The 21,768-nt window shown below is 47.3% G+C and overlaps 1 protein-coding gene across 3 annotated transcripts in view; it reads right to left on the bottom strand.

The window, feature by feature from the left end:
- Positions 1–21,768, bottom strand: part of LSAMP (limbic system associated membrane protein) — a 1,024,508-nt gene that overhangs the window by 410,455 nt on the left and 592,285 nt on the right. For all 3 annotated transcript variants that reach the window (XM_063956776.1, XM_063956777.1, XM_063956778.1), the window contains exon 3: positions 20,488–20,613. In XM_063956776.1, coding sequence (XP_063812846.1) covers positions 20,488–20,613 — 126 coding nt within the window. The remainder of the gene's footprint in view (positions 1–20,487; positions 20,614–21,768) is intronic.

Here is a 21,768-nt window from a genome sequence, read left to right as displayed (position 1 = left end):
GAGTCGACTACTCAAATCAGTTTGACAATCTTGTGCTTTTTGGGGACCCTGCTCCTCCCACTATATAATTCTCAGTCTGTGGCCTCATGCTGCCTCCATTCCCCTCCTCACATCATGTCACTGCCCCTGTCACATGCAGCCCTGTCCTCACTGACACATCTCTCATCTCCTGATATACTCTGTGCTGCTGGGGACCCTGCTCCTCCCACTATATAACTCTCAGTCTGTGGCTTCCTGCTGCCTCCATTCATCTCCTCACATCATGACACTGCCCCTGTCACATGCAGCTCTCTCGTCACTGACACATCACTCATCTCCTGATATACTCTGTGCTGTTGGGGACCCTGCTCTCCCACTATATAACTCTCAGTCTGTGGCTTCCTGATGCCTCCATTCCCTCCTCACATCATGTCACTGCCCCTGTCACATGCAGCCCTGTCCTCACAGACACATCCCTCATCTCCTGATATACTCTGTGCTGCTGGGGACCCTGCTCCTCCCACTATATAACTCTCAGTCTGTGGCTTCCTGCTGCCTCCATTCCCCTCCTAACATCATGTAACTGCCCCTGTCACATGCAGCCCTGTCCTCACTGACACATCCCTCATCTCCTGATATACTCTGTGCTGCTGGGGACCCTGCTCCTCCCACTATATAACTCTAAGTCTGTGGCTTCCTGATGCCTCCATTCCCTCCTCACATCATGTCACTGCCCCTGTCACATGCAGCCCTGTCCTCACTGACACATCCCTCATCTCATGATATACTCTGTGCTGCTGGGGACCCTGCTCCTCCCACTATATAACTCTCAGTCTGTGGCTTCCTGCTGCCTCCATTCCCCTCCTCACATCATGTAACTGCCCCTGTCACATGCAGCCCTGTCCTCACTGACACATCCCTCATCTCCTGATATACTCTGTGCTGCTGGGGAACCTGCTCCTCCCACTATATAACTCTCAGTCTGTGGCTTCCTGATGCCTCCATTCCCTCCTCACATCATGTCACTGCCCCTGTCACATGCAGCCCTGTCCTCACTGACACATCACTCATCTCCTGATATACTCTGTGCTGCTGGGGACCCTGCTCCTCCCACTATATAACTCTCAGTCTGCGGCTTCCTGCTGCCTCCATTCCCCTCCTCACATCATGTCACTGCCCCTGTCACATGCAGCCCTGTCCTCACTGACATATCACTCATCTTCTGATATACTCTGTGCTGCTGGGGACCCTGCTCCTCCCACTATATAACTGTCAGTCTGTGGCTTCCTGCTGCCTCCATTCCCCTCCTCACATCATGTAACTGCCCCTGTCACATGCAGCCCTGTCCTCACTGACACATCCCTCATCTCCTGATATACTCTGTGCTGCTGGGGACCCTGCTCCTCCCACTATATAACTCTCAGTCTGTGGCTTCCTGATGCCTCCATTCCCTCCTCACATCATGTCACTGCCCCTGTCACATGCAGCCCTGTCCTCACTAACACATCACTCATCTCCTGATATACTCTGTGCTGCTGGGGGCCCTGCTCCTCCCACTATATAACTCTCAGTCTGTGGCTTCCTGCTGCCTCCATTCCCCTCCTCACATCATGTCACTGCCCCTGTCACATGCAGCCCTGTCCTCACTGACACATCCCTCATCTCCTGATATACTCTGTGCTGCTGGGGACCCTGCTCCTCCCACTATATAACTCTCAGTCTGTGGCTTCCTGCTGCCTCCATTCCCCTCCTCACATCATGTCACTGCCCCTGTCACATGCAGCCCTGTCCTCACTGACACATCACTCATCTCCTGATATACTCTGTGCTGCTGGGGACCCTGCTCCTCCCACTGTATAACTCTCAGTCTGTGGCTTCCTGCTGCCTCCATTCCCCTCCTCCTCAGTCAGAGGCACAGTGGAGAGCACTGACCAGGCACTGTGTCCCAGAGCTACAGCCAGAAGCACAGTCAGGGTTTTGGTGTAGTCAGGGTTAGGCTACAATATGCAATAAACTGTTATGTTGGCACTGCGGTGTAGGTGGAAGGTATTATAGAGCGCAATAGGGTGAGACATTATTTATTTGCTAGGGGGATCTACATATTACAGGCACGAATGGCCGGGCTAGGCATAACCCTGCACACGGTGACCTTGCAGAGGCCGGTCCTGCCATCGTGTGCAGGATTTTCCTGTAATCATGCTTTATAATGAGACACACATTTGCAGCCATGTCCCAGATACATCACTGAAATGAATTATGAGTCTATTCACCGCTGCTCTGCTAAGCAGGGCAGCGACAGACAGAGCCTCCCAACTGCCCCCCCCCACCCCCACCGCGGGACACTGCGGCCCGCGGGTGGGACAGCGGGACAATCCCCAAAAAACGGGACTGTCCTGCGAAAATCGGGACAGTTGGGAGGTATGATATGAGTTGTATTTTATTTAGAGGAGTATATATGAAAGCAGAGAGTCGACTACTCAAATCAGTTTGACAATCTTGTGCTTTTTGGGGACCCTGCTCCTCCCACTATATAATTCTCAGTCTGTGGCCTCATGCTGCCTCCATTCCCCTCCTCACATCATGTCACTGCCCCTGTCACATGCAGCCCTGTCCTCACTGACACATCACTCATCTCCTGATAAACTCTGTGCTGCTGGGGACCCTGCTCCTCCCACTATATAACTGTCAGTCTGTGGCTTCCTGCTGCCTCCATTCCCCTCCTCACATCATGTAACTGCCCCTGTCACATGCAGCCCTGTCCTCACTGACACATCCCTCATCTCCTGATATACTCTGTGCTGCTGGGGACCCTGCTCCTCCCACTATATAACTCTCAGTCTGTGGCTTCCTGCTGCCTCCATTCATCTCCTCACATCATGACACTGCCCCTGTCACATGCAGCTCTCTCGTCACTGACACATCACTCATCTCCTGATATACTCTGTGCTGCTGGGGACCCTGCTCCTCCCACTATATAACTCTCAGTCTGTGGCTTCCTGATGCCTCCATTCCCTCCTCACATCATGTCACTGCCCCTGTCACATGCAGCCCTGTCCTCACTGACACATCCCTCATCTCCTGATATACTCTGTGCTGCTGGGGACCCTGCTCCTCCCACTATATAACTCTCAGTCTGTGGCTTCCTGCTGCCTCCATTCCCCTCCTAACATCATGTAACTGCCCCTGTCACATGCAGCCCTGTCCTCACTGACACATCTTTCATCTCCTGATATACTCTGTGCTGCTGGGGACCCTGCTCCTCCCACTATATAACTCTAAGTCTGTGGCTTCCTGATGCCTCCATTCCCTCCTCACATCATGTCACTGCCCCTGTCACATGCAGCCCTGTCCTCACTGACACATCCCTCATCTCCTGATATACTCTGTGCTGCTGGGGACCCTGCTCCTCCCACTATATAACTCTCAGTCTGTGGCTTCCTGCTGCCTCCATTCCCCTCCTCACATCATGTAACTGCCCCTGTCACATGCAGCCCTGTCCTCACTGACACATCCCTCATCTCCTGATATACTCTGTGCTGCTGGGGAACCTGCTCCTCCCACTATATAACTCTCAGTCTGTGGCTTCCTGATGCCTCCATTCCCTCCTCACATCATGTCACTGCCCCTGTCACATGCAGACCTGTCCTCACTGACACATCACTCATCTCCTGATATACTCTGTGCTGCTGGGGACCCTGCTCCTCCCACTATATAACTCTCAGTCTGCGGCTTCCTGCTGCCTCCATTCCCCTCCTCACATCATGTCACTGCCCCTGTCACATGCAGCCCTGTCCTCACTGACATATCACTCATCTTCTGATATACTCTGTGCTGCTGGGGACCCTGCTCCTCCCACTATATAACTGTCAGTCTGTGGCTTCCTGCTGCCTCCATTCCCCTCCTCACATCATGTAACTGCCCCTGTCACATGCAGCCCTGTCCTCACTGACACATCCCTCATCTCCTGATATACTCTGTGCTGCTGGGGACCCTGCTCCTCCCACTATATAACTCTCAGTCTGTGGCTTCCTGATGCCTCCATTCCCTCCTCACATCATGTCACTGCCCCTGTCACATGCAGCCCTGTCCTCACTAACACATCACTCATCTCCTGATATACTCTGTGCTGCTGGGGGCCCTGCTCCTCCCACTATATAACTCTCAGTCTGTGGCTTCCTGCTGCCTCCATTCCCCTCCTCACATCATGTCACTGCCCCTGTCACATGCAGCCCTGTCCTCACTGACACATCCCTCATCTCCTGATATACTCTGTGTTGCTGGGGACCCTGCTCCTCCCACTATATAACTCTCAGTCTGTGGCTTCCTGCTGCCTCCATTCCCCTCCTCACATCATGTCACTGCCCCTGTCACATGCAGCCCTGTCCTCACTGACACATCCCTCATCTCCTGATATACTCTGTGTTGCTGGGGACCCTGCTCCTCCCACTATATAACTCTCAGTCTGTGGCTTCCTGCTGCCTCCATTCCCCTCCTCACATCATGTCACTGCCCCTGTCACATGCAGCCCTGTCCTCACTGACATATCACTCATCTTCTGATATACTCTGTGCTGCTGGGGACCCTGCTCCTCCCACTATATAACTGTCAGTCTGTGGCTTCCTGCTGCCTCCATTCCCCTCCTCACATCATGTCACTGCCCCTGTCACATGCAGCCCTGTCCTCACTGACACATCACTCATCTCCTGATATACTCTGTGCTGCTGGGGACCCTGCTCCTCCCACTATATAACTCTCAGTCTGTGGCTTCCTGATGCCTCCATTCCCTCCTCACATCATGTCACTGCCCCTGTCACATGCAGCCCTGTCATCACTGACACATCACTCATCTCCTCGTATACTCTGTGCTGCTGGGGACCCTGCTCCTCCCACTATATAACTCTCAGTCTGTGGCTTCCTGCTGCCTCCATTCCCCTCCTCACGTCATGTCACTGCCCCTGTCACATGCAGCCCTGTCCTCACTGACACATCACTCATCTCCTGACATACTCTGTGCTGCTGGGGACCCTGCTCCTCCCACTATATAACTCTCAGTCTGTGGCTTCCTGCTGCCCCCATTCCCCTCCTCACATCATGTCACTGCCCCTGTCACATGCAGCCCTGTCCTCACTGGCACATCACTCATCTCCTGATATACTCTGTGCTGCTGGGGACCCTGCTCCTCCCACTATATAACTCTCAGTCTGTGGCTTCCTGCTGCCTCCATTCCCCTCCTCACATCATGTCACTGCCCCTGTCACATGCAGCCCTGTCCTCACTGGCACATCACTCATCTCCTGATATACTCTGTGCTGCTGGGGACACTGCTCCTCCCACTATATAACCCTCAGTCTGTGGCTTCCTGCTGCCTCCATTCCCCTCCTCCTCAGTCAGAGGCACAGTGGAGAGCACTGACCAGGCACTGTGTCCCAGAGCTACAGCCAGAAGCACAGTCAGGGTTTTGGTGTAGTCAGGGTTAGGCTACAATATGCAATAAACTGTTATGTTGGCACTGCGGTGTAGGTGGAAGGTATTATAGAGGGCAATAGGGTGAGACATTATTTATTTGCTAGGGGGATCTACATATTACAGGCACGAATGGCCGGGCCAGGCATAACCCTGCGCACGGTGACCTTGCAGAGGCCGGTCCTGCCATCGTGTGCAGGATTTTCCTGTAACCATGCTTTATAATGAGACACACATTTGCAGCCATGTCCCAGATACATCACTGAAATGAATTATGAGTTATCTTGTAGCACTCGGTGTCCTGCGGTGGAACATCGCTCAGCGACTGGCAGCTGGCTGCTGCACACAATGCTGCGCTTCCTCATGAATCAGCGTGTCACTCTAGCCTCACGTCGCATCACTCATCGCATGCAGAAAGAAATCAATTGTTATGGCATGCAGATTCCAAACCCCACCGTGCTTGTTTATGAAGCGTGCAGCCGGGTGTTATTGTAATTCTGCAGTAGAACGCTTTTCCTAGAAAGGGTCAGCGCTTAGCCACCTGCCTGCACGGCTGAGGTGGAGGCCAGATGCCCCCTGTGGCCTCATTGCATGGCCTCTCCCTCCTGTCTCTACACAGAACGCATCTCACGGGCCGGTGATAGAGTTTGGGGGCTGATAAAGGTTGCATTTATTTTCTCAGAAAGAAGTCCTAACACACATCTTGTCTATAAAGTACATAGTAACATAGGGGGTAAATCTGAGTTGATCGCAGCAGGAAATTTTTTAGCAGTTGGGCAAAACCATGGGCACTGCAGGTGGGGCGGATGTAACATGTGCAGAGAGAGTTAGATTTGGGTGTGGTGTGTTCAATCTGCAATTTAAATTGCAGTTTAAAATTAAAGCAGCCAGTATTTACCCTGCACAGAAACAAAATAACCCACCCAAATCTAACTCTCTCTGCAAATGTTATATCTGCCTCCCCTGCAGTGCACATGGTTTTGCCCAGTTGCTAACAGAATTCCTGCTGCGATCAACTTGGAATTACCCCCATAGTGTCTAAGGTCGAAAAAAAGACAATTTGTCCATCGATTTCAACCTATTTGTGGTCTCCTATGCAGGATTATTTTGGTCTAAATTTTGGCTGATGTTGATGTCATCAACATTTTATTCCTCTTTTTATAGTAACTATTTTATTCCTCTTTTTATAGTAACTATAGTGCGTTTTATTCCTCTTTTTATAGTAACTATAGTGCATGACTATGCACCATAACTAACCCATTCTTAAAGGTGTTGACTGAGTCCGCCATTACAACTCTCTCAGGCAGGGAATTCCAAACACGTATTGTCCTTACTGTGAAAAAACCCTTTGCACCGTGATGTGCAGAATCTCCTCTCCTCTAACCTAAGCGAGTGTCCACGTGTCCTCTGTGCTGATCTTACCAAAAACAGGTCCCGCGCAAGCTCTGTGTATTGTCCCCTTATATATTTGTAGGTGTTGATCATGTCCCCTCTTAGTCTCCTCTTTTCCAGTGTAAACATGCCTAGTCTTTCAAGCCTTTCCTTGTATTCCATCGTCTCCATGCCCTTAATTAGTTTGGTCGCCAGCCTCTGAACTTTCTCTAGCTCCAGGATATCCTTTTTGTAATATGGTGCCCAAAATTGCACACAGTATTCAAGATGTGGCCTCACTAGTGATTTATATAACGGGAGTATAACACTCTCGTCCCTTGCATCATATAAAATGTAAGGTATGGCTACTATGATACCCGTCAGTCAGTTCTCGAGGCATCCTGCTGTTACAGATATGAATACTGTACATACTATACTTTATAATAGAGAGGTTGCTTTAAGTGCTTTCATTGTTTCCTATGGAGCTGGTGTACAGTAAATCTGCTCCATAATCCCATCCCCTGGTAATCTGCCTGATGCACCTCGTGCCGGAACCATTTTACACCTTCTAAACATTCCAGATGAAACCTTTTCTAAATTGCTGATACCAGTTTACACCCTGCACAGGGCAGCCAGTGACGGAAGCACAGGAGTTGTATCTGCGAAACACTTTGTAGGAGAACCTATTGTCGGTGACTCTTTAAATACACTTCAATTATTTACATAATGAATCGGCGATTCATTTTTCATCCTATTACTGAGCTTTCCATTTACAACGCGCTGTCAGAGTAACTTTCCATCAGCCTGACCACACTCACGTGTCTGAGGGCTTTCACGAGGTGCGCTACCCAACCAAGTACAAAGCTGAACTCATATCTGCAGACAAAACGCTATCAGTGGTATGTCACTTTTAAACCGACTGTTCCCACCTCAACCAAATAAACTATGGCCTCATAGGGAACGATGGAAGCAATCATTTTCTATTCCTGCGTTGCTGTTTAAGTCACAATATTTTGCCAATAATTCTATTGCTAAAGAATATTTTCACAATATTATTTGATATTAAGGGATTTGTTATTGGAGTTTGCCTTGCTCACTGCCTGCCCTGACCTTAGATTGTTAGGTGCTACTTGTATTGCCCTGTCCCACTGTTGGCTCCCATTTTTTGCCATTGATGGCAAAGATCCAGTGGTTCTCCACCACTGATGGTACAGGGCCCCCCATGCTTTTTTTTCTACCTGGTGCCAAGACATGGAGCCCTGCTCCACCCCCTGACACAACCTACAAAGCCCCACTCCCACCTCTGATTGGCCCACAGCCTGAAGAATAATAGAGCATGAATGACCATTGTTGGGTGAAACCATCAATGGTTCCCCTTTCAATGTGGTTCCATGAATGGTGAAAATCAATGGTTAACCTACTGATGACCATCCCTACATGGTATATATGTTGCATCACACTGCACTAAACTATTACTGTGTGGAGGCTGGCCACACCCCCTTTGTAGGCTGGCCACAGCCCTAAGTATGGGCCCCTATCACTGCATTCCCCAGGTGGGCCCTTCATGTCCCAGTCCGACACTGTACAGACGTTTATGTCAATGAACTGAAGTATTGCTGTCAGGAAACGCCACTCTTTTCCCCAATAATTCTCCGTCAACGTCTAGCTCAAGCTCCACGAAAGAGTTAAAAGAAATATTACGGTCTGGATATTTTCTAAGGGGCTGTTGGCAAATGTGTATGAGAGTTTAGCTAATCTGGGACGAGTACATTGTGCCATGGCTTGCATCCATCATATCATCCAAAAGCACTCCGCGTGTCTTGTAAAACGGCCACTTACTAATAAATGATCGCATTCCAAAAAACAAATAAAAATGCGACACACACACATACACACACACACTGCACACATAGGCACACACACCAGCAATTCTGCAACAAACAAACCAGAGTTTCCTTTCAGTGGGGTCCAGGTGCCTGGGAGACCCTGCGGGTATTTGAAAACGCAGCAATCTGCCAGATAGATGTTTCGTGAGCGCGGCAGCGGAATGGACCCTCCATTTGCTATACGAGTGCCAGTCACGGGGAGTTTGCCAAAAACACAGCACATTCATAAAAAGCATTTGAAATCAATTATTGCGGAAAACAACACTGATTGTTCCTGTCAAAAGGCCCCTCCGGACTGTGCGATAACCTTTCACAGCGAGAGCTACATCCGCAGAAAATGCAATTACGGTGGAAGGAGACTTCAGACGCTTTATACACAGTTTCGGGGGTAAACGTATGCGCTCGCTACCAGTCCTACACATTTCGTTGGTGATATTAGGACATGGCTTGTGGTACCTCTTCTGGCTATTTGGAAAGTAAGAGATAGATAGATAGATAGATAGATAGATAGATAGATAGACAGACAGACAGACAGACAGACAGACAGACAGACAGACAGACAGACAGACAGACAGACAGGTAGGTAGATAGATAGATAGATAGATAGATAGATAGATAGATAGATAGATAGATAGATAGATAGATAGATAGATAGATAGACAGACACACATAGTGTGTGTGTATAAACATCTATCTATCTATCTGTCTATACACACACACACACACACACACACTTTATTTCACTGAATTGGACCAAAATGAACATTATGATTCTCGTCAGTGATAATACATGTGTCCACCCACACATGTCCTCAATTTGCCCCTAAAAGACCTACGTGGCAGGCCACAGACTTTGCGACTTAGCCGCGCCAAGTGTCCAACCTCTTCACAAAATATGCGCTTTATATGTTGGAAATGTGTGCGCAGCTCTTGATATTGCAAAGTTATATAGGCACACACCAGTGGCTGACTCACACTATGAGTAGCCCAGTTAACCAATGTTTTATTGATAGATAGTAGATACAACTGTACTCACTGTTATATGCACACTACCAGTGAGTGTATTCTGCTAGGTATCCGGTCTCTAGGTCGACAAGACTTAGGTCAATAGTGTCAAGGCTGACCACTATTGGTCAACAGTAACTAGGTTGACAGGGTTTCTAGGTCGACAGGGTCTCTAGGTTGACATGTTCTAGGTCGTCAGGTCAACAGGTCGACATGAGTTTTTCTAAATTTATTTTTTTATTTTTTACTTTTTCATACTTAAAATTCACAGGGACTACGATTGGGTACGGTAAACTATGCCATGCGAGGGGACGTGGTGCACCAATTGGGGTTCCCGGTCACTGTACAATGAAAACGACACCAAAAAAGATTTAAAAAGTCATGTCGACCTTTTGACCTGTCAACCTAGACCATGTCGACCTAGAATCCCTGTCGACCTAGAAACCCTGTCAACCTAGTTACTGTCGACAAATAGTGGTCGACCTAGACACTATTGACCTAAGTCTTGATTTAGTTTTGACCTAAGTCTTGATTTAAGTTTGATATACAGATAATCGCATGTCTCTCATAGACACAAAGGTGGAGACTTGTCTCCCCCCCATGTCACACTACGCAGTTTCACACAGTAAAAGACAAGATGGCCCTTGCACATGCCCAGTAGAGATCTCATTGGCCATCTTGGGATAAGGCATGAAGCCTCCCTGGAGAACAGGAACACTAGAGCATGCTTCTTAGGGCACTCCTCTTTCATCATTATTCGCATCACTGATGAAGCACAATACGAGGGTTCAATGACTACCGGCGCTGGCATTTCATCTGCTTCTTCGCTCACTACTCTGGGTAAAAATGCAAAAGATATGGGTGACTTGCCCCAGGTATATTTATGCCTAAACTGTGAATTACTGTATACCAGTTTTTTGTGACGAAAGTACTAATCTAGTGGGCCTAGTAGACTGCAATTCATTCTGTATGCGGGTACAATGTGAATAAGATGCATCATTCAAGAAAAAGTATGAAAGTATGGAGCTCGCTACCCATGGTGGAGCATCTAATTTGCCCCAAGCGTCTACCCCATATGGTGCAAGAGGTCTAGGTGGATGAGGACACACCTGTACCTAACAAACTTAACAAAAAAAGGGAAAAGACATGAATAAAACTTATACGGAACAGATGTACTTACTGTGAACCTATGGTAAATATATCCTGAAAGGAGAATGTAAGTTCTTGGCAACTAACTTGTTAATGGACACCTCTAGTCACATCCTATGAGCCCTAGAGCTGTAGCCCGTATTGGGTATTATATACCAGATGCCCACCTAGGAAATGACGTTTTGTGTAATGCTTTAGAATTTGTCATCTGTTCCGTAATAAATAATTCTATATACATAAAGCCTCATCGGTACTTGTGTAGAAGGTTGTAGATGACATGTAGCCTTTCGCCTAGAAGACCTGACATTTATATGATCACTCTAGGTAGCTCTTATCACCTACAGGACAGAATGAACCCCCCCCCTCCCCCCCACCCCCACCTCTGTCTGTACCCAGGAGCTCCAGTAAGGTGCGATGTGCCCTACTTTCAAAGTTCATCGCCTCAGTCAGGGGCGCGATAATTACGACTGACTCACACGAGCAGCAGCTGCGAAACACCCATAAATTATTCACCAAAGCCCCTCGGATTTCTGGGTTGTGATAACAATCACACCAGTTCCAATTTAAAGTATTTTGCTCAGTTTCACAGCAAGAAATTTTTTATTTTTTTGTAACTCAAACATGAATTTGCCGCTTGGTGAAACTGGGAGAGAAAACCCCCCCATTTCTTCTCCCTGCAGAGGAGGCAGGACGCGTTTCTCTGTGCTGGTGCTTTTCTGAAGTGTCAATCAGTTATTGGGGGGGAATATATTGATGTTACTCGCTTCTTTATGGTACAGTCTGTGAGCTGCAGCCAATTACTCTCAGGATTTTGCAAACGCCAAAACAAGTCGAATGAAATTCAAAGTTGAAAACTTGCTACCGGGAAACGAGTCAGGCGATGTGTCCCCTTTCCTTGCTGAAAGCTGACATGGCCTATCATTTATGCAGGGGGCAAGGTTTAAACTGTTTTCTTATTTGGGGGAAGGAGAAGAGGAGCCGGATATGTAAGGGGTTTATTCAGCGTCCATTTTTGCGCCTATTGCCAGTACACACCTCTGCGACTTTATGCTAAAAGTAGTGCGTGTGACTCAGAATCAGACCCAAAGTGATACTGTAGGTGTAAGAGATGGTCTTGCGGTCTTCTAGGTAACAGAACATTATTTGTAGCTGTGTAGATTGAAACAGAGAACAAACCCAAATTGAACAGCTTCAGATTTCATTCAAATAGGTTCACATTTGCGGGCCAGACTGCAATTCAGGGCTCAGTTTACATTATGGCTTGGAAAATCACATGTTCACTTTCTATAATGCGAAACCAAAAAATGTGCTCATCGGAATATTGGACCCTAACCAGAGTGGTTGGTGCTGCTGGTGGGTGACATAATGCCAACATAGAAGAAAGCGATTTAAACTAAAGGGGGCGCCCACAGAAATAAAATAACAAACCAGAAGAACCGGGCCAAGCTGGTGTAACACAATTCAGCAAATGTCTGTGGTTTCAGTGAGCCAGTGAGACCAGCAGCAGAGGGCAGACGGAGGTACGTGACAGCACACTGTACTTTCAGAAAAAGACAGCAACTTTCTATAAACCCCCCACAGTATATAAAAAAATAACAATACACAACAAATGCAATTATAACTTATAAGCAACGTTTTAAACCTACTGTACAGTAAATCATTGTAAATTACTGCGACTGCTTTCCAGAGCCACGATACCGGACATCTGAGGAAATTAGATAAATGGAGCCAATAATTCCTCCCGGTAACATCGCATTATTTCTCTATTTTCCTACTAATTATATTATTTTGTATATACAGTATATACTGTTTGAAAGCTGAACACAGATGAACAGTATGAAAGCTGAGCTTCTATTACTGAACGTGACCCACATTACAAATACTGCACCTCTGTAATGACCATTCTGGTGTCACTGTACCCTTACCACTGTACCACTTAACTGACCACCCTGATGTCACTGTACCCTTACCACTGTACTGACCACCCTGGTGCAATCACTGTACCCTTACCACTGTACCACTGTACTGACCACCCTGGTGCAATCACTGTACCCTTACCACTGTACCACTGTACTGACCACCCTGGTGCAATCACTGTACCCTTACCACTGTACCACTGTACTGACCACCCTAGTGCAATCACTGTACCCTTACCACTGTACCACTGTACTGACCACCCTGGTGCAATCACTGTACCCTTACCACTGTACCACTGTAATGACCACTCTGGTGCAATCACTGTACCCTTACCACTGTACCTCTGTACTGACCACCCTAGTGCAATCACTGTACCCTTACCACTGTACCACTGTACTGACCACCCTAGTGCAATCACTGTACCCTTACCACTGTACCACTGTACTGACCACCCTAGTGCAATCACTGTACCCTTACCACTGTACCACTGTACTGACCACCCTAGTGCAATCACTGTACCCTTACCACTGTACCACTTAACTGACCACCCTGATGTCACTGTACCCTTACCACTGTACTGACCACCCTGGTGCAATCACTGTACCCTTAAAACTGTACCACTGTAATGACCACTCTGGTGCAATCACTGTACCCTTACCACTGTACTGACCACCCTAGTGCAATCACTGTACCCTTACCACTGTACCACTGTACTGACCACCCTAGTGCAATCACTGTACCCTTACCACTGTACCTCTGTACTGACCACTCTGGCGCAATGACTGTACCACTGTATTGACCACCCTGGTGTCACTGTACCTTTACCACTGTACCGCTGTACTGACCACCCTGATATCACTGTACCCTTACCACTGTACTGACCACCCTGGTGCAATCACTGCACCCTTACCACTGTACCTCTGTACTGACTACTCTGGTGTCACTGTACCCTTACCACTGTACCACTGTACTGACCACCCTAGTGCAATCACTGTACCCTTACCACTGTACCACTGTAATGACCACCCTGATGTCACTGTACCCTTACACTGTACTGACTACCCTGGTGCAATCACTGTACCCTTACCACTGTACCTCTGTACTGACCACCCTTGGTGCAATCACTGTACCCTTACCACTGTACCATTGTACTGACCACCCTGGTGCAATCACTGTACCCTTACCACTGTACCTCTGTACTGACCACCCTGGTGCAATCACTGTACCCTTACCACTGTACCACTGTAATGACCACCCTGATGTCACTGTGCCCTTACACTGTACTGACTACCCTGGTGCAATCACTGTACCCTTACCACTGTACCACTGTAATGACCACCCTGATGTCACTGTGCCCTTACACTGTACTGACTACCCTGGTGCAATCACTGTACCCTTACCACTGTACCATTGTACTGACCACCCTGGTGCAATCACTGTACCCTTACCACTGTACCTCTGTACTGACCACCCTTGGTGCAATCACTGTACCCTTACCACTGTACCATTGTACTGACCACCCTGGTGCAATCACTGTACCCTTACCACTGTACCTCTGTACTGACCACCCTGGTGCAATCACTGTACCCTTACCACTGTACCTCTGTAATGACCACCCTGATGTCACTGTGCCCTTACACTGTACTGACTACCCTGGTGCAATCACTGTACCCTTACCACTGTACCTCTGTACTGACCACCCTGGTGCAATCACTGTACCCTTACCACTGTACCTCTGTACTGACTACCCTGGTGCAAACACTGTACCCTTACCACTATCTCTGTACTGACTACCCTGGTGTCACTGTACCCTTACCACTGTACCTCTGTACTGACCACCCTGGTGCAATCAATATACCTCTGTAATGACCACTCTGGTGCAATTACTGTACCACTTTACTGACCACCCTGGTGTCACTGTACCCTTACCACTGTACCGCTGTACTGACCACCCTAGTGCAATCACTGTACCCTTACCACTGTACCTCTGTACTGACCACCCTCTACACTGTACCTCTACACTGACCACCCTGGTACAATCTCTGTACCCCTGTACCTGCATCCTGTATAATCTCTGTATCTCTGTACTGACTACCCTGGTGCAATCACTGCACCCTTACCACTGTATCTCTGTACTGACTACCCTGGTGCAATCACTGCACCCTTACCACTGTATCTCTGTACTGACTACTCTGGTGTCACTGTACCCTTACCACTGTACCACTGTACTGACCACCCTGGTATCACTGTACCCTTACCACTGTACCACTGTACTGACCACCCTAGTGCAATCACTGTACCCTTACCACTGTACCACTGTAATGACCACCCTGATGTCACTGTACCCTTACACTGTACTGACTACCCTGGTGCAATCACTGTACCCTTACCACTGTACCTCTGTACTGACTACCCTGGTGCAACCACTGTACCCTTACCACTATCTTTGTACTGACTACCCTGGTGTCACTGTACCCTTACCACTGTACCGCTGTACTGACCACCCTAGTGCAATCACTGTACCCTTACCACTGTACCGCTGTACTGACCACCCTAGTGCAATCACTGTACCCTTACCACTGTACCTCTGTACTGACCACCCTGGTGCAATCAATATACCTCTGTAATGACCACTCTGGTGCAATTACTGTACCACTTTACTGACCACCCTGGTGTCACTGTACCCTTACCACTGTACCGCTGTACTGACCACCCTAGTGCAATCACTGTACCCTTACCACTGTACCTCTGTACTGACCACCCTGGTGCAATCACTATACCTCTGTAATGACCACTCTGGTGCAATTACTGTACCACTTTACTGACCACCCTGGTGTCACTGTACCCTTACCACTGTACCGCTGTACTGACCACCCTAGTGCAATCACTGTACCCTTACCACTGTACCACTGTACTGACCATCCTAGTGCAATCACTGTACCCTTACCACTGTACCACTGTAATGACCACCCTGATGTCACTGTACCCTAACCACTGTACTGACCACCCTGGTGCAATCACTGTACCCTTACCACTGTACCTCTGTACTGACCACCCTGGTGCAATCAATATACCTCTGTAATGACCACTCTGGTGCAATTACTGTACCATTTTACTGACCACCCTGGTGTCACTGTACCCTTACCACTGTACTGCTGTACTGACCACCCTAGTGCAATCACTGTACCCTTACCACTGTACCGCTGTACTGACCACCCTAGTGCAATCACTGTACCCTTACCACTGTACCTCTGTACTGACCACCCTGGTGCAATCACTATACCTCTGTAATGACCACTCTGGTGCAATTACTGTACCACTTTACTGATCACCCTGGTGTCACTGTACCCTTACCACTGTACCGCTGTACTGACCACCCTAGTGCAATCACTGTACCCTTACCACTGTACCACTGTACTGACCATCCTAGTGCAATCACTGTACCCTTACCACTGTACCACTGTAATGACCACCCTGATGTCACTGTACCCTTACCACTGTACTGACCACCCTGGTGCAATCACTGTACCCTTACCACTGTATCTCTGTACTGACTACCCTGGTGCAAACACTGTACCCTTACCACTATCTCTGTACTGACTACCCTGGTGTCACTGTACCCTTACCACTGTACCTCTGTACTGACCACCCTTGGTGCAATCACTGTACCCTTAAAACTGTACCTCTGTACTGACCACCCTGGTGCAATCAATATACCTCTGTAATGACCACTCTGGTGCAATTACTGTACCACTTTACTGACCACCCTGGTGTCACTGTACCCTTACCACTGTACCGCTGTACTGACCACCCTAGTGCAATCACTGTACCCTTACCACTGTACCACTGTACTGACCACCCTGGTGCAATCACTGTACCCTTACCACTGTACCTCTGTACTGACCAACCTAGTGCAATCACTGTACCCTTACCACTGTACTGACCACCCTGGTGCAATCACTGTACCCTTACCATTGTACCTCTGTACTGACCACCCTGGTGCAATCACTGTACCCTTACCATTGTACCTCTGTACTGACCACCCTGGTGCAATCACTGTACCCTTACCACTGTACCACTGTACTGACCACCCTGGTGCAATCACTGTACCCTTACCATTGTACCTCTGTACTGACCAACCTAGTGCAATCACTGTACCCTTACCACTGTACTGACCACCCTGGTGCAATCACTGTACCCTTACCATTGTACCTCTGTACTGACCACCCTGGTGCAATCACTGTACCCTTACCACTGTACTGACCACCCTGGTGCAATCACTGTACCCTTACCACTGTACCTCTGTACTGACAACCCCGGTTCAATCACTGTACCCTTACCACTATAACTCTGTACTGACTACCCTGGTGCAATCACTGTACCCTTACCACTGTACCTCTGTACTGACTACCCCGGTTCAATCACTGTACCCTTACCACTATAACTCTGTACTGACTACCCTGGTGCAATCACTGTACCCTTACCACTGTACCTCTGTACTGACTACCCTGGTGCAATCACTGTACCCTTACCACTGTACCACTGTACTGACCACCCTGGTATCACTGTACCCTTACCACTGTACCACTGTACTGACCACCCTGGTATCACTGTACCCTTACCACTGTACCACTGTACTGACCACCCTGGTGCAATCACTGTACCCTTACCACTATAACTCTGTACTGACTACCCTGGTGCAATCACTGTTACCCTTACCACTGTAACTCTTTAATGACCACCTTGGTGCAATCACTGTACCTCTACACTGACCACCCTGGTACAATCTCTGTACCCCTGTACCTGCATCCTGTATAATCTCTGTACCTCTGTACTGACTACCCTTGCATCATCACTGTACCTCTGTACTGACTACCTTGGCACTGTCACTGTACCTCTGTACTGACCCCCCTGGTACAATCACAGTACCTCTCTATGCCAACCACAAAGTAACAATTGCAGAATATCCTGATAGAATTACTGTACTCCTGCCATGACTACCCTGAGTAGGAGAGTGACACCTACTGCATTTTACTGGGTGCTGAATTCGATGCCCCCACTGTAGGTGCAGTAAGGGTTGGCTTCGGTGCCTGAAACTTCTTAATAAATTGCACTATTTAGAGACTTCCCTGATGACCCTCGCCAGCCTCCGCACGCCACGCTGTGTCAGCAGATGATGCATTGTGGTAATACAGCTCGCCATTAGTCTTAATTCACTGTTTACTGGGACACGTGCAAGGACAAACACCTTAGACCATAAATCCCACTATTCTGTCCTTTAACTTGATAACTAAATAATATTCTCATTCATTATGCGAGATAATAAATCAAACTGTTCCGATGTCCCGGGCTCTAGCACGCTGCGCTACAAATGCTACATTCTAATTATTCTGAGATATATTATCCCCATTCTGTTTGCAGAACACGGACAGTACAGCAGGATATTGGGACAAACAGCGAGACCATGGCTTCTCCCACAAATAATACAGAGCGATACAGAGATATGCTCCTAGCACCCATTGTTTGGGATACTTTTCTTCTTCTTCTTCTTCTTCTTCTTCTTATTATTATTATTATTAATCACTAATATACATGATGTCAATACTTTGTTACACAGTAAATGGCGTATGGTTACTGCTCATTGAAAAACCTATTGGGCTGGTGAATTACAGCATACAGTGCTATCTTGCCCTTAAAGCATAACAGGCATATTTATTGCTATTTGCATTCTGCTCCAAAAATAAATCCCTTCAGATCCCTGTCCCAACGAAATGTGGTATTTATCAAGGCATAGAGAGAGATAAAGTGGAAAAAGCTTCTAACTCTCATTTTTCCAGACTGTTGGGCAGACCTAACACTAAAGCCTTGGAGAGTAATAAAGAGGAGTGTGATAAACTACCAACCAATCAGCACCTAAAGGCCATGTTACAGGCTGTGTTTGAAAAAATTACCGGAGCTGATTGGTTGCTACTTTATCTCTCTCCACTTGATCACTCTCCATGCTTTGATAAATACCCCCCTTATTTCCGTGTATAGAATGCAGTAGCATACAGTATATGGCTGATTGACACTGAACAATGAATCGCACCCAGTGAAAATAAAAGTAGAATATCCCTATTGAGGTTCTACTTTAAGTAAGTGGCCACTCTCTGTACAAAGCGATTACGGTTATTTGACGACACAAAATCACCAACATATACTGTAAGTATAAGCAGGGCTGCCATCGGGAATCATTGGGCCCCTTCTCTGTAAGGGCCCTGGACTCTAGTCCTGGCAGTCCCCCCCTGATGGCTGCCAGGAGTATAAGTATGTTGAAGACAACACCAATCCTCCCGGGATGAAACCCAAACACGCACGCACTCTGCAATTCCATTTTATTTAACCACAGTTTAGAGCTTAACAGTTGTAAGTTGGTATTTTAGCAACTCTCTCCCCGTGAGTGAGAAGAACTGCAGGATGTGCTAGCAGCCCATATTTTACAACCTGCCGAACAGCCAAAATATTGAGAATGTCATAAAGCACATTAGCGCTCACCCGCAGGTTGATTTCATTACGATCTGAGCTCCCGGTATTAAAGACTCTCTGCTTATTACCGCAACTGTCACTGATAAAAATTAACACGCGGGATAAATAATGCGCAGAGCTACTTGAGGTGCAATGTTCATCTGCTGAGAGTTAAATTAAGCCCAGTTCGGTCATTTTTATTGATACTTTTAAAACCCGAATTTCAAGACAGTGACAATCTCATTAAAAGTGAATGAAAACACTGGCTGGCCCCAAAATCCCTCTTGTGGACTATGGCCTTAAAGGTGCAAACGGGTTTCTGTATTCAGAATAAATCGCAATATATTTCCCATTTCATGGTCGCGAACACCAAGGTTTTAATGACAGATACAAAAATGCTTAAATGTTAATGCAAACAGATCAAAGTATTAAAGTTCAGACATTTATTCTCATCCATTTCATTCCCGCTCAGTAATTTGTTACATATTTCTATTTTGTGCAGAAGGTAAATGAAATACTCTGCAGTACAGATTAAATGAATGAACAGACCATTGATTATCTTATGCTAAAATATATTATTATGATATCATTATTATCCCCGTATCTCTCTTCTCGCTAGTACACTGTGAGCGGCTTCTCAATGCAACTGGGACGCAAAATAAAAAATATACGGTACAATAGTCCTATCTACTCCTATTGGAGCGTCTCAGCCATATGGTGTATGGACAACCTGTAAGCGAGGACACATCAAAAGATGCAATTCTATTGGTGGAGATGAGGAAGAAGACGGATTATTCAATCTAAAACATTTTTCCACTACAGAATAATAACCCTTTCTCCAGTTGTTACTAAATGTATTACTTTATCTAGAGCCTTCTGGGCTATTCAGTAACATGTTTTTATCATCCACAAGGGTTTCTTCTTGACATTGCCCTTGGATATAATACAGACACAGCTTTACTTTTAGCAGAGAGCAGCTCTGTGCCCACCCAAGGGCAGTATGGGAGATAAGTTCTTACCAAGAGAAAGTTAAACTTGCAGATAAGTAACTACAAGTCAATACATCAAAGTCTGCATGTGGCAACCCCATCATTAAGTATTTTCCAAATGCAGCTTTTAAGGACCACTCCCTTGGGATGATACCAACTCCACCCCAGAGGAGCACACAGGCGGCATATTGTAACATAGAGGAAACATCTGGGATTGTTCCTACCTGTTGGGTTGAGATGTCTCCAAGTGATGATTGGGTCTGGACGCCCGTTGGCAATACACATCAGAGTCACGTTGTTGCCTTCATTCACAGTGATGTCTGCAGAGATGTTGGAGATCTTTGGTGGCACTGGTAGGAGAAGACAACAGTGTTACAGAGGTTAGCAATGTGTGGGTGTCTTTAATTTTTAAGCATTTGTATTAGTTATTCATGTAATACTGCATTGTCTTTGAACCCTTGGTATATCTGCTGTACAGAGAACCCACATGTAGAACATACTGCCAACGGGTGGGCATAATCAATGTTCTTCCAGCTTGGCACGGGAAGCAGTGCCCATTGCACTTTTATGCAGAACAGTCTGCAACGTAATCACCTTTGCATGAGAGGTGGAAGCTATCATTTATTAATTGTTAGACAGAGAAGCAACATATTTTCCAAACTAGGGGGTCTATTTACTAAAAGTGGACGGAGATATAGTACCAGCCAATCAGCTCCTAACTGCCATGTTACAGGCTGTGTTTGAAAAATGACAGTTATGAGCTGGTTGGTTGGTACTTTATCTCCATTCCAGGCTTAGCAAATAGACCCCTAGATCTTTTAGCCATATATTCTCAAAACTTATCATGTAGCTTTAATACCATCAGGCCACCACTCTGATTATGGGCCAAGGCTGGGGCCGCATCTCTAGCATTAGGGGCAGTGGAGCTAGAAGGGTCCACTGGGGGAATACAGTGGTAGGGACCCATGCGTAAGGGGGGGTGACCAGCCTCCATAGAGGATGTAGTTTCTATTGTAGTGAAACAAACACCCATGTTTATCAGTGGCATTGCCCCACTAGGTAACTAACCCTCTAACAGAGTATCAATGTATCAATTTCAGCACAGTCTGGAACCTGACCCCTGGAGGAGGGGACGGGGCCCTCAGGCAGTGGTGCAAACTAGGGATTTCCTCTGTACCCCTGTGGACCAGTTGACTAAGGGGGACCCTCCATGGCTGTCCTCTCTCTCCACTACTATACATACAAACTCTAGACACACTCATTTTACCATCATGGGAAAAATTTAAGGGTATCTTTATGCTGCACGGGGTACCATCGCTATGGGGCCCGGAAGCTAAAGGGGCCCGCCCTTCCTACACCGAGCTTACATCTGGATCAGTTTCAAATGGTGTGCTAAGAACAGAACACACTGCAATACAGAAAATAACAGTCTACAGTGCCGGCTAGCCACCTGCGCAGAACAAAAAGCCACCCCACTGCGTACGACATCGGCTGTGCGTGCAACG

The sequence above is a fragment of the Pseudophryne corroboree genome, chromosome 2 (assembly GCF_028390025.1).
Source record: "Pseudophryne corroboree isolate aPseCor3 chromosome 2, aPseCor3.hap2, whole genome shotgun sequence".
Lineage (NCBI taxonomy): Eukaryota > Metazoa > Chordata > Amphibia > Anura > Myobatrachidae > Pseudophryne > Pseudophryne corroboree.
Note: the sequence above shows the minus strand (reverse complement) of the source record. Positions and strands in the feature narration are given on the sequence as shown.